The sequence below is a fragment of the Melopsittacus undulatus genome, chromosome 1, assembly GCF_012275295.1.
Source record: "Melopsittacus undulatus isolate bMelUnd1 chromosome 1, bMelUnd1.mat.Z, whole genome shotgun sequence".
In the NCBI taxonomy this organism is placed as follows: Eukaryota; Metazoa; Chordata; class Aves; order Psittaciformes; family Psittaculidae; genus Melopsittacus; species Melopsittacus undulatus.
The window spans coordinates 36,493,382-36,506,940 of record NC_047527.1 but is presented as its reverse complement, the minus strand read 5'-3'; the positions used below and the strand labels follow the sequence as shown (position 1 = coordinate 36,506,940).

At 51.9% G+C, this 13,559-nt stretch overlaps 1 protein-coding gene across 1 annotated transcript; it reads left to right on the top strand.

Annotated features, from left to right (window-relative positions):
- Window positions 1-6,803: 6,803 nt before the first annotated feature.
- On the top strand, window positions 6,804-7,910 carry BHLHE22 (basic helix-loop-helix family member e22). Its single transcript, XM_034066150.1, has one exon. It carries the CDS (start codon window positions 6,804-6,806, stop codon window positions 7,707-7,709), a length of 906 nt encoding a protein of 301 aa, XP_033922041.1. The 3' UTR covers window positions 7,710-7,910.
- The last annotated feature ends 5,649 nt before the right edge of the window (window positions 7,911-13,559 follow it).

The window sequence follows — 13,559 nt, the reverse complement described above, 5'->3', positions numbered from 1 at the left end:
TAATTACAAGGGGAAGAAGGGAATTGCTAGAAATAAAAGAGGTTTGTCATTCTGCAAAGAAGGGGACAAAAGGAGAGATGATTCTAAATTAGCAAAATAACTGAATTGCAATTCTTATGAAAAATCAAGTACAATCAAAAAGAACAACTTGTGGTTAGGATTGGTGAGAGAAGGTCATAAGGAATGTAAGGGGGGGAAACTAAGGATGTGAAACTGCACAAATTCCTGTAATATGCAGCATGGGGAGGAAGGAGAATTAACTAATGAACTTATTCAAACTACTGACAATTATTTTTAAGTGTTCCTGGAGAATTAGTGATCCCTAAGACATCTGAAAAGAAAGAGGAGCATGTAACTGGTCTTTAAAAGTGGCTGGGGAAGAGGAAGAGAAAGAGTGAACCTGTCATCTACCATCTGGTAAGCCTAAATTCAGTCTGCAGTAATATAGTGGAAAAAATATTAAAAGGTAAAAATCCTAAGCACTTAGGGGAGAATGGATCCACAACCAGTAAACAGCATGGATTTATAAGGAATGGGAGAAAGGCACACACAAGCACTTTTTTTCTTCCTATAATTGCAAAGTGGCGACTGAAGGGAATACAGTAGGTGTAATATACGTGCCTACTAACATATAGATTTGGATGTATGAGCTTCAGTAAATTAAATAGTATCTAGCAGTGTGACCACAAAAAAAAAAATCCAATGTAATTTTTGGGCTTCTAACACAGAGGCATTGTGTCATGTTCCTGGGAAGTGATAGATGTCTCTCTCAGTATACAGTACTGATGAGATAGCACCTCGACTACTGCTTTCAGATTTAAGTACATTCAGTACCAATAAAGATGAACTGGAATGAGTTCAAGAAGCTTGGAAGGGAAAAGAAAGACCTATAGAAACTGTTTGGTGATTAAATGTTAACTGAAAATAGATATCTATAGCCTGGCCAAACAAGGGTGACAAAAGTAAGATCAGCACCGTATTCCTCACAGTGGAAAGTTTCCAATATAAACAAAACAGGGTCAGGTGTGAGAGCAAAGGCTGGATAGGGAGTAAGTGTTCCTTGTACATGGTCGGAGCTCTGGTCTCTCCTCTGATGAGACCCACTCAGACATTTGCTGGGGGGTGTTTGAAAGGAGCAGAGGGAGTAAGGACTTACTCTGAGAGCTGGAAACAACAGGGGAGCATTTAGGCAGAACCGCATGAGACAGAATTCAGGCTGAAATAGATTGACAAGCATAACAGGTAGCTCTGACAAACCAGAGAGTGGTTTGCTATGGGGAGCTACACCAGTAACCTTGTTTTGGCCAAAGCAGAAGTGCACACATGTGGGAAGGAGAGATAAGAAGGAGAAGGAGAAAGAGGAGAAAGAAAGAAAGGTGAAGAGGGAGAGGGAGAAAAAGGTGGAGAGGAAGAGGCAGAGGAAGAGGGAGAGGGAGAGGAAGAGGGAGAAGAAGAAGGAGGGAAAGATTGAGAGGGGAAAGAAAAAAAAAAAGGAAGAAAGAAATACATACTAATAATAGCCCTAAACCTTCCAAGCCTAAAACAGAGCACACTGGATTGTGTGTGGTAAGATCTTCCAGTCTTTCTCCACAAAACTGGTTGTAATGCCTCAGTGGGTTTGTCACTGCATGCACACCCAGTGTTGTCCCTGAAAATGGGACATCAGAAGGCTTTTCCAGCCATAATCTATTTCAAGTACATATATTTCCTGGTGTGCTTCTATGTAAATGAATATACATACAATACGTGCTGAGAGCCTTTCGACTCCTCCTGTCCAAGCACAGCCCTCAGCCCATAGACTTCAGCTTCAACAGGGAGACCCGAGGAATTTAGCATCCTGTGCCAACACACTTTGCGGGGTTATTTTAAGTTTCCATGGTTTGCTGTGGGTTTTTAATGGTGTTTTGTGCTTGGGGTTTGGGGGTTTTTCTCATGCAATTTTCTGTCTCCAGCCCCACGCCGGTCCTTCCATCGCTGGCATAAACTCCGCTTCCTTCGAGGCTGGCCATGCATTTCTCTCGCTGACCAGGAGATGGTGCTGTGGATTTTGGATCGGAAGCTCAACTACCAAGGCCGGGGCTGGGGTCGCGGTAGAGCAGGAAGAAGACTTATGGGTCACTCTGCGGGTCTCAGCAGAGACCCTCAGATGCCTTTGGTCCCATTGGAGCTCTTCAGGTCTTCCTTGCCATCTCCAGCGGTTCCCTTCCGAGGGCTGGGCAGGGGTACCGGGTGGCATCCCTCACCTCAAGGTGCCTCAACTCTGCTAAGGTGTCAGGTCAAGTCCATCAACATAACTTTTCTCCTCCTGAAGGACCTGGGATGGAGCTGGGAGGATATTTTCTTCCGTTTCGCAGCCTCTCGCCACACAAATACTCACAAGTTCTACTGCACCCTTCAGGTCCCACCACCTTGTCCCATCCCCGATCCCTCGGTGAGCAGGATGCTGCACCAGGCGTTCTGGGGGCTGATAGCATTGCCTTTTTCTCCACGCCCAGTCTCCCCTTCTCCTCCCTTACACGCGTCCCTGAGACCCGCGTGGGCTCTCGGGTCCTAGTCTGCTGCTGGAAACATTTCCCAGGCTGGGAATTCACTGGCCTCTGGATAGGCACCTCTGGAGAGGTTTACACTAGGAGCGAATGCAAGGAGGGTGTCATTTTCTTTCTTTTCACTGTCTTTTCTTCACCCAGAACTTAAAGAAAGTTTGTCTGAGAGTGAAGACTGCACAGAACCAGCTGCGGAGAACGAAAACTGCTCTCTAGCACTTGGCGCTGGAAGAGCCGGACGGATGGCTGGGGATGACACCGCTGTCCGAGGAGCTCGACGCCCGGCCCTGCTCACCCGGGCTCGGCGTGCCGGAGGTGGAGAGGCTTGAGGCCGAGTCGCTAGAAAGGGACAGGGAACTTGGGTGATCCCAAGCGCTAAGCCTGCTGCCGCGGCGTGCACGCCGTTCTCTGCCCCGAGCAGGCAGGGAGAGGCTGCCTTTGGCTACCTAAAATCTGCCTCACCAGCATTCAGCTGCTGGACGCCTTTAGGGAAAATCTGGAGAGCGTCTTTCCTCCAGGAGGCTTTTCATGAAACGGGAAGCCCAGCCCTGGGGAGAGGGAAAGGGGGGGTTAACTTCTCCCCCGGGTAGGGAGCAGAACAAAGTGACTCTCGAGCAGATTTTGCGAAAGACACCGTGGAAAATCAGCAGCCGCTGTGCTGCCCACTCTCATCTGTATTCCGGGACCCTCCCGACTCCCCGCAGCCCCGCCGGGACGGCCGGTGCCCGGGGGACGCGGATGATGCTCCAGGACGGCCAGAGCAGCCCTCTCTGCAGCCCCGGTCCGAGCTGCTCCTTGCCCGAAACAATGCCGAAGTACAGCGAAACCGGTGACGGAGGGCTGCGGTCCAATTAAGCCAGATAACGAGACGCTGGGCAGATGTGTTTTCATTGCGCTGTAAGATAAACGCAGTGTTAAATGTCTGACAACTTCCCAGAAGCAATCAGCAAAAGTTTACGAGTGCATAAACCTCAAAGACCATTCCTCGGTATTTTTATAAGCCCCGCATTTAAAGCTTCTATAAATTCTTCTGCCTGATCCAAACTAAAGTTCCCGTAGACTATTAAACAGCCACTTCTTCGGGAGGGGGGAGAAACAGACCACAACAGGCGGGTCCGGGAAAGGTGAGATGGTCTCTCTTTTTGTCTGCTTGTGCCCTTCACTTTCTTCTCCCTACTTCCCCCGTCCAAGCTAAAGTTTGGGAAAAAGTTGGCATCATTATAGCAAGGCAAGTGACAGGTGAAAGCATCGGCAAGAGGACTGATACATCAAGAATAGGGGGCAGACCCAGAAAGAAAGGGAAAGGAAGGGATGGAGAGAAGTAAAAGCAAAAGTGAGGTGGATGAAAGAACGGGCAGAAACGGGGACAAGCACGTAGCCATATTCTCAGGCAGATCAGCATCAGGCAGGCTGACAGGTGGACGGGGACGAGCAGAAAGCTTCGAAGGAAAGAGACAAATTTCAGACACAGGGCGCAAACCTGAGCGAAGGCAGCCAGGCCAAGGGGAGACGTCCTGGAGATCGCTGCAGTGTCCCCATCAGCCCGCCCCGACGGCGCGGCCCGGCAGTTCCTGCCGCCTCTCGGGGCACCGGCCCTGTCGCCTGCGGAGCGGGAGGGCACGCCGTCCCCAGAGGTGCAGGGAAAAAGAGGGGAGCTAGCACCAGTGAACCCACAGATTAGCTGAAGAGATCGAGCCAGGGAACTCCGTCTTCCAAAAAGTAAGTTGCGAGGAATTAAATGTTTTCCGTAACCATCATATTATAACAACAGTATCCGTCATCCTTAAGTGACCACGAGTTTTACAAGTTTGGTTTGAACAGATAAAATATTTTTTATTTTTTACAAACTATTGCTATTATAAAATCTTTTGTTTATGATCTCAAGGAAAAATGAAATTGCTAATTGGAAAACAATAAACCGAAAATGCCTTTGGATTAATAATGATAGAGGTTAAGGGTGGCATCCCTTGGAAAGGGGGAGGGGAGCGAGGCGCTCTGTGCCTGTGCGCTTGGACGACGACCAGGGACAAGCGCAGCAGCCAAACGGGGCTGGGAGGGAGGAGAACGGGGGAAGAGGACGGGGGGGAGACCCCCCCTTCTCTTCGGAGGTCTCGGCTTGTGTGTTCGGCTCTGATCCGGAGACACGAGGTGAGGAAGGTCTGTATTGTAGTCATGTCCTCGCTAGATGAAATCTCAGTCAATTACTCTGAAATCTGCAGCTTGGCTTCTTTTCATTCTTTCCAGGTGAAAATTCAAACGTTTTCTGTTGTCGCCTGGTCCTTTCTTTCCTGAAACAAGGCACCCAACTGTTCTGATATTACCATTCAAAAACAGGTTCTGTGGCAAACCTCATTTGTGAATCTATTACAGAGATTAATAGATTATTTCTCCTTTTTCAACTAATTCTCAGTGGGGAAATTTAACCATATGGTAAGGAGAGAATTAGAATTTCATCACATTAGAGCAAAATGTAATGAAAAGAGTCCAACACCTGGGGCCAACTCTGAAAGACACAATTAAAAGGTTTTTAATGAAACCAGAGAAACTAAAAAATTTCATAGCCTTCAGTAATTCTGCCACGTAAGAATGATTTACTGGAAGTGTTGGGAAATATTGTTTTTACTGATGTCAGAAGGATGAAAACCTGCCACTAAATACCCTGAGAGCTAACAGTAGAGCGAGAGCGAGCTGCTCGTCTCCAGCAATAGAGGAGCAGCGGGACAAAATTCAGACCAGCCCTGAGGTTACCACTTCAGGCTCTGAGAGAGCGCAGAAGAGCCTGTGCCCGGCGAAGAGAGGGGAGAAGCCCCGAGAGGAGATGAGGGTATCTCCCCGACACCGGTGGCGGCATCCCGGGGCTGGGGAGTGGAGCGGGTTTCTCCCGCCGAAGGAGGCGGAGAGGGACGGAGCTGCAAAGAGTTGGTCAATCACAGTAAATAAAGAATAATATAAGAGTTTGGTGGGGTTTGCCCTTTCTCACCCTGCGCTCCCTTCTCCCCAGATAGGTTCATTTGCAAAGTAACTGATGGGGCTTTATATTTTTTATAGGGACACGGGGGATCATCACTCTAAAGCGGCAATCTGCTGCTTGGAAAGGGCTCAGGAAGGGAGGAGGAGGAGGGGAGCCTTCCTGTAATTTGGTCTCCGCTTGCTGGAGAGGGGGGGAGCGGGGGCTGGGGGCCATCCGGCTCCTAGGGAAGGGAGTTGGACTTTGGCGGGGGGCAGGAGCGGACACGGCTGCTGGAGGTCGCTCCGCTTCTTTAGTTATTATTTTAGGGTCTTTTTCCCAGGCGATGCTTTTCGGGAAGACCGGTGGGGGTTGGAGGGGGGCTCTAAGTTAATGTAAATGCAGGGGGTGGGTGGGCTGGGGTGGGGGAGAAAGTGTCACTCCTGACTCCACGGCTAAGTTAGCAGAAGTCTGCTGGCAGCACTCGGAAGGGGAGTGTTGAAGCGGGCTTTTCTGCAGTGCAGGGTTGTAATTTGCTGAAGGAGGCAAAGAACATCCTTCGATCTAAGTAGGGCTTTTAGTGTGCTCATTGATGAGTGAAAGTCGCCACACATGTCAAGCTAAAGGCAGTTGTTGGGTTACTAACAGGACACAACGTCTTGCAAACATATGCGTTAAGCTGTGTATACAGATGGCAGGGAGAATAATGGAGCAGGCGCCTCTTATAAAGCTCTAGCTGCTGCCTGTCTTCAGACCTGGGAAAAGCAACTATTCAGACTCAGGGCCAGATAGCGCCTGGGATTGTTTGTTACCGTTTTAATCCTATTAATTAAAACGTTAACCTGATTGGGTAGAAAGCTCTGTCCCAACAGGCGAGTCTTCTTCATAATAACCTACTCTCAGAGATAATGATGTAAAAGACTCCCCCGTCTGCGGCGGCTGCTGGTTGATGGGTCCGGAAATCTCTTGAAGGTGAATCCAAGCAAGATAAACGGTGGAAGCGGCTCCACTGGCAGCGCACAATGCCCCAGCGCGGCGCCTGCTGAGGGCGAGCCGGAGCCGGAGCTGCAGCCGGAGCCACAGCCAGAGGCACAGACACAGCCGCCGCCAGAGCCGGAACCGCCAGAGCCGCAGCCCGAGCCGCCGCCGGAGCAGGGGCAGCCGCGGCGAAAGGCACAGCGCAGCCCCGGCGGGAGCCGGGAAGCGATTTCTGCCAGCGGGACGCCGGAGAGCCGCCCGCCGCGGCGCGGAGCCTTGGAGGAGCGGGCCGGGAGCTGAGGGGGGCGGAGGAGGCGGAGGCGAGCGGGGCGCCGATGGAGCGGGCGCTGGGGCTGCCCGCAGAAGAGGACCTCTTCCACAAGAGCCTCGCTGCCTCGGCCAAGCGCATGGAGTCCGCTTTCCGCTCGCCCCCGGGGCTCGACCTCTCTCACCCCCGCGACCGCCAGCCCTCGCCGCTCGCCTGCTACGAGGCGGCGGAGCCCGAGGCGCTGCTTCAACCCGGCGTCGGCGGCGACCCGCTGGCGCTGCCGCCGGGCTCCGTCTGCGTCAAGTACGGCGAGAGCGCCAGCCGCAGCTCGGTGGCCGAGAGCAGCGGCGGCGAGCAGAGCCCCGACGACGACAGCGACGGCCGCTGCGAGCTGGTGCTACGAGGCGCCGGGGGGGACCCGCGCGTCTCCTCGCCGGCGGCGGGCGGCGGCGGTGGCGGCGGGGGGGGCGGGGGGCTGAAGGCGGCCGAGGGCGGCTGCTCCAACAGCCACGGGCACGGCGGCAGCAAGAAGTCCAAGGAGCAGAAGGCGCTGCGCCTCAACATCAACGCGCGGGAGCGGCGGCGGATGCACGACCTGAACGACGCTCTGGACGAGCTGCGGGCGGTCATCCCCTACGCGCACAGCCCCTCGGTGCGGAAGCTCTCCAAGATCGCCACACTCCTCCTGGCCAAGAACTACATCCTGATGCAGGCGCAGGCCCTGGAGGAGATGCGGCGCCTGGTGGCTTATCTCAACCAGGGCCAGGCCATCTCGGCCGCCTCCCTGCCCAGCTCCGCTGCGGCGGCTGCTGCGGCGGCGGCGGCGCTGCACCCCGCCCTCGGCGCCTACGAGCAGGCGGCCGGGTACCCCTTCAGCGCCGGGCTGCCCCCCGCTACCTCCTGCCCGGAGAAATGTGCCATTTTCAACAGCGTCTCCTCCAGCCTCTGCAAACAGTGCACAGAGAAGCCTTAAGGGCCGCTGCTGTTGCCGCCCCCCGCCGCCGCCGCGGCCCCGGGGAGCGGCGACAGCCGGTGTCTCGGCCCCGGTCCCGGGCTGGAGGTCGCGGGGGCTGCGGAGGGTCTGACCGCCGCTCGGTCCCCGCCGCCCTCCACCCGGCCTCGCTTCGCCTCGCTCTTCTCCTTTGGTCTTGCCGGAACGGGACGGCGCCGGGAGCCAACGTGCGTGTGGCTGTGGGGCGGGGAACCAGGGGTGTCCCGGCCTGGGGGGCGCGGGGGATGGGGTGCTCGCTCCGTCGGATCGTCCGCTGCGCGGCCGGACGAAAGAGAGGCCGGGAATAAGCGTCAGGCTGTGCCGGGAGCCGGGGTAGCACCGGGGAGAGGGCTGGAGAGCATCCCTCACCCCGGTCTGGCGGCCCCTGGGAGGGGAAGGAGCCGCGGTGGCCCGGGCGCGGAGGTGGATGGGACAAATCAGAGAGGGCACTTGAACATAGATTTTTTTTTAATTATTATTATTATTAGCAGTATTATTATTCTAAGCCAGGAAACAAACAAACTTGAAATGTAAACTTATTTAAGCGACTCGCAGAAACAAAGACCATTGCTATGGAAGACTTTGTATTTTTTATCGTCTCTGAACTTTGATCCTGTGAAAATGCGCAAAGTTTGGTGAGAGTGATTAAAAAAAAAAGAGAGTTAAAAAAAAAGATCAAAAGCCTACTCCGTGTGGCTGAAAGTATCGCATTTTTTAAAGAAATATTTATGTGCACCTTGTTTCTTTCCACTTTGCAATGATGTATAAACAAGTCATGCTATTTATTTGTTATTCTTTAAATGACCCTTCCACACCAACAATATTTATCATGTGTTAAGGTCACGGGTCTTATGTGCAGTTACTTTAAATGCTTCTGAAATTCTGTTTATGGATTAACTTAAACTGTGTGCCAAGTGTTTAAAACGTTTATTTGCCAACAACGTATAACCAGAAATGTTGATGTATCCAGCTGCTTAGGCTTATGAAAGGTCATCTGGATTTTAAGTTGCATCATCCCTGTATTTAAATTGAGCTTTAATAAATTGCTTCAGTCCAAAAATTACAGGAAAGGTGTATTCTTAATTGCTCAAACAACTAATTTTGAGAGGGTATTCTTTGCATTAGAACAGGTAATAGCTATTTACTTTTACAAGGCATCAGATCAATAGCTGCTAAAAGAACACTTGCCAAGCCAATGTTTTCCCAGTCTCTGTGTTTTCAAAGGTATAATTTAAACCGCTTTTAATGTGTATGTAAATTATTCTGACTGTGGATGATTATTTAAGTTAAAATACTTTAAAATACTTTAGGCTGATTTACAGAAAGCGTGGAATTCTTTTTTATTTCTGGGGGGTGGGTTTGGGGGGAAGAAAAATGAGACATGAAAAGCAAGAAGTAGCTGTTCACCCAAAGTGAGCCTTCAGTTTGAGTTTGCATGGCTGGGTGGCTGTCTCTCTGCCATTTGTAAATCAAGATTTTATTTTTTTTTATTTTTTTCCCTTTTCAAAAACGAGTCCTGCTATTTTCCACTACTTGCAGATAATACAAATTCGGACTGTCAGGTTGGATGGCAAAATAGGAGCCATGATGGATCTGTTGGCAGGTCACGGATGTGTAAAGAGTGATATATATTAAATAGGTCAGATTATGACAGCAATGTATGATCGTTTGTATGTGTATCTATGTCGGAAAGAATCTTTATTAAAATATTTTGAACAAACGTTTTTGTTGTGTTGTGCTTTGTTAAGCGTGTGTCTCCAGATTTAAGGAGGTGGGGCGGAGGATGGGGGGAGAGTTTTCTTTACCCTGCTCTGAGGGCGCCACGGTACCCCCTCGGCACCCCACTCCCAGCTCAGGGTGTCCCAAAGAGGGGAGGACAAAAAGGTCTTCTCTGTGGTGCGTTTCTATCGTGGTGCTGGGCGTGCTCCGGGGTGAGCTACCGGACTCCCCTCCCCCGTCTCCTCCCTACCCTCAAGTTTTGGAGCCACCCGTCCCCTCGTGTCGCCTCCCACCTGCCCAGATCCGAGGTCAGAGGAGGGGGCAGATCACCAGAGCTGTCAGCCCTACTCTGGGCCGGGCCCGGCCCGGGGGTCCTGTCCCGCAGGGTCCCCCTCCCTCGGGAGGCCCAGGTCGGCGGCGGGGGTCCACGGAACCGCCTCTCCTAACGGCAGCACCAGAGGCGAAGGAACGGGATAAATCTTTTCTGCTCCACTTCCCATCAAAAAAGATTAATCAGAACCTGTAACTTTTCAGGAAACATAACTGTAAAGTGCCACGGAGCTGTGGGAAGGCAGCCCAGAGAGGGTGGGCAGATCAGCCTCCAGGCGCAAGGAGAAGCGTCTCTCAGCATTTACTAGACAAAGGCTGGGTGCGTCTAATTATGATTATTAAAACAATTTCCATGACGATGTCTAATATTATGTTAATTTGAAAACAACTGTGTATGAAAACTGTCGACTATAATACCTAAATTCATTTAATGAAACACATCGTTAAGGCAATTAAACCTCCTGGATGTGATTAAGGAACATAATTACGACACTGTTCTGCGCCATAATTGGGTGTCTTTAATCAAGGGGTAAAGTGATCAGCAACACAGCCATTAGTTTGTATTGTTCTGTCTCTGCTGTCCATCATTCTGATTAGGAATTAACCACCGCCACCAGCTTGGCGTGGTGCGTGCCTGTGTGTGTGTGTGTGTGTGTATGTGTGTGTGTCTGTGTGTGTGTTCGTGCATCTAACATCGAGGGACACGTTTCCTGTTTAATATCCCTGCCTACAGAGCGGGCTTCCCGGAGGTGTTCCCCGGGAAGGCGTGGGACGGGGGAAGGAGGCGAGGTCCCAGCAAACTCCTGGAGAGGCCAGGACCCGGGCTGGAAAGGGGGGTGAGAGGGCCCGGGGGGGGACCCGGCTCTGCCTCCCTGGCACTGATGAAGGGCCTAGGTGCAGGCCGGCCAAAGTGCGGAATGCGGGGCCGCCTGTGGCACATGTAGCGGCTCCTCTACTCCCCTCTCCCTCGCCTGTCTCTGCTTTGGAGCGGGAAAGCGGAATGAAACGCTCTTCATTCCCTGCTGCCGCCCGACTTTGGGCTCTCTCGCTTCCTCCTTGCACGCTGCAGAGGGGGAAAGGGATGTCTGGCAGGGAGGGGTGCTGCCTGCACCCCCAGTCCTCTGCACCTAGAAGCCTCGCAGTGGAGCGACGAGAAGCCGCGGGACCAGTCCCTGGGCAGGTCTGGCCAACTCGAGCGTCGTGTGTGTGCCGGGGGTGGGGGGAGGAGAGAGCCCCCCCCGCCCCTCTTAACGCTTGATGGATCGCTTAGCCGGAACCGAACGTGTGTCCCCCCCCCCTTCCAAGGAGCTTCTTCCCCGTTTCCCACCGCCCCATAGCAGCGGTCTCGCCCCCAGCCTCCTCCGAAGGCTCCCTCTGCCCCCCGCCGCTCAGCCCCGCTCCTTCTCGGCCCCGTACCCCGGCTCGGAGCCTGAAATTGTCCCAGCATGAGTGACATTGGCTTTCCTAATGTAATGACTTATGAAAGATATAATCATGTGTTAAATTGAATCCTCCGCTTAACTGTTAATGGTGTGCTCTGGGCACATTTACGTATTAGATGCTATGGTAACTAATTACCACTAGAAGAAGGGATAATACACTTTCCAGACTTTGACAAATAATTATGAGTGTTCACATCCCTGCTAGCAGCAGTTGCAGCGGATCTGCTGGAATGAGTAAGTGAATAAATGAATGGGTAAGTGAACTTGTGTGCATGGAGGGGACTAGATAATGAATAGTGGTCAAGTGAGTTTTCTTATTAAAACCTTTAATGAAAATGTGATTTAGAGTGCAAGGGGGGGTAGGGGGGGAAGCGCGACTCTGCCTCTAAACGTAATTAAATCGCGTAATATAAACATCAGAAACATAAATAAGTTTGCTTTTAATTAAAACGCAGCAGACAAAGTAAATTATCCACGTGTTCGGAAACTTTACAGCAATTAACACCTTCTTTTTTTGGTGGTGGTAATGGCGGAGTGGGGTAGGTTGGGGGCTAAAATAAAGGAACCAGATCTCGGCCACTTCTCTCTGGGATCATTTGTAACTTTGATCTCACCCGCTGCCAACAGGCCAGAGGGATCCTAAGGCTTCAGTAAGGGTGGAACAGCTCCTTGGCGGGGCGGGACAAAACTTTGGGGAACTGGCTGTGGGCACCGGTCCCTGTCACCGCCGCTCGCTCCGCGGGGCTGCTCGACAAGGCTGGGCCCCAGCCCGGTGGACTACAGTTGAAGGGTTAGTGCTGGCTCCCTGCGAAGTACCACGCTTGGCTCAGGCAGCGCCGCAGGGGTTAAGTCGGTCTTGCCGGCCGGCCAGGTGCCCTCCAGGCCCCGGCGGCAGTGAAGGCTGGAGCCACGGCCGGCAGCGAGAGCCAGCGCGGCGGCCCCGGCGCCCCGGGCCTGACTCGGGGAGCTTCGGCAGCCGCCTATGCCACGGAAGGAACAGCTGCTAAATGAGCAAAGAGAGGGAGCCAGCCTCATTTCCTCGTGGTCACTCATCAGATCGGTGTCAGCCCCCTCCCCAAGCGCTCCGGAGGGAGTTTGCGCTGCTCTGGTCGGCTCTCCACCTCGAGAAGGGTTAAATCCTCCCCTAAGCCCCTAGTTGCCCTTGTCCTCTCAACCTGATTCAGAGACGTGTAATAAAATATGAAGCAAATTTATGGTCTGTTTCAAGCACTTTACTGCTGTATTTTTAAATTCATATATGCACATATAAGAACTATGATCTGTGAATAATTTGAAACGCTATAGGAAAACGATGCATTTTAGATCAAACATAGCCGCTTTCTTACATAATTGTCTCAGATTAAAATAAAAAGAAAGATACATTTCGAACAGAGACAAAGCTGAAAATCTAATGACAGCCATAAACTGCTAGACAGCCATAAATTAACGTCTTCATCAAACGTTGAAGGGATCAGTGCTTATCTAAATCAACAATTATTTCTTCCGAGAAGTTGCAGAACAGATTGCTCTTCTAATACTATTTTGAAATCCTCGTAATTGAGGATTAAGGGCAAACAATCGCCTTTCCGGAGTAAACCTCCTCTCCACCAGCCGAAGCCTTCCAAACTCCCGTAACACCCAGACCTCTTTCCTAGGAACCTCCCCGGCAGTCCTCTACCCTCTTCCCCACTCCAGCATTCCTCGAAGCAGGGGCTGTTTTTAGGGAGGGGCGGCAGGAGTCTCTCCTCACCCCTGCGGGGGGTCGGAGAACCGGACGGAGCGGGAGGGGGGTCTACGGTCCCACCGCGGGCCAGTGACACTCCGAGAGGAGATCCTGGAGCGGAGCCCTCCAGGAGCGGCGATATGCCCTGTGCTTCAATCGCGTCCTCAGCAGTCCCCAGCCCAACTAATACCCGTCCAGTTTTCAGGTTCAAAGCTTTAGCGGCACTGCTCCCAGCTGTAGCTACCTGCGATGCCGATTTTGCGAGGGGCTGCAGTAAAGATTTCATGTTTAGAAGTCATCTGAAAATCACATTGAGCAGAAAGCCGATGTACTGGCTCACGGGGTGGAAATCAGACAGGGAAAGCCTTGTTGCCTGTAGGAGTTTGCGGGTAAAATGTTTGGAAGAAAGAGATAGTTGGAAGGATGAGCTGGTAGGAAAGAAGTCACTGTCAAAAGTCATCCCGTGGTGTTTACTTACTGTCTTTTACTCTCCCTGTAGCGAGAACCTCGACTTTATTCAACTTCGCTGTACTCATAGCTGCTGCTTAGGGGGAAACAAATACAAACCAACACATCAGTGTCAAAATCGGTTTAACAAAGTCTTGAAAGATAGAATCC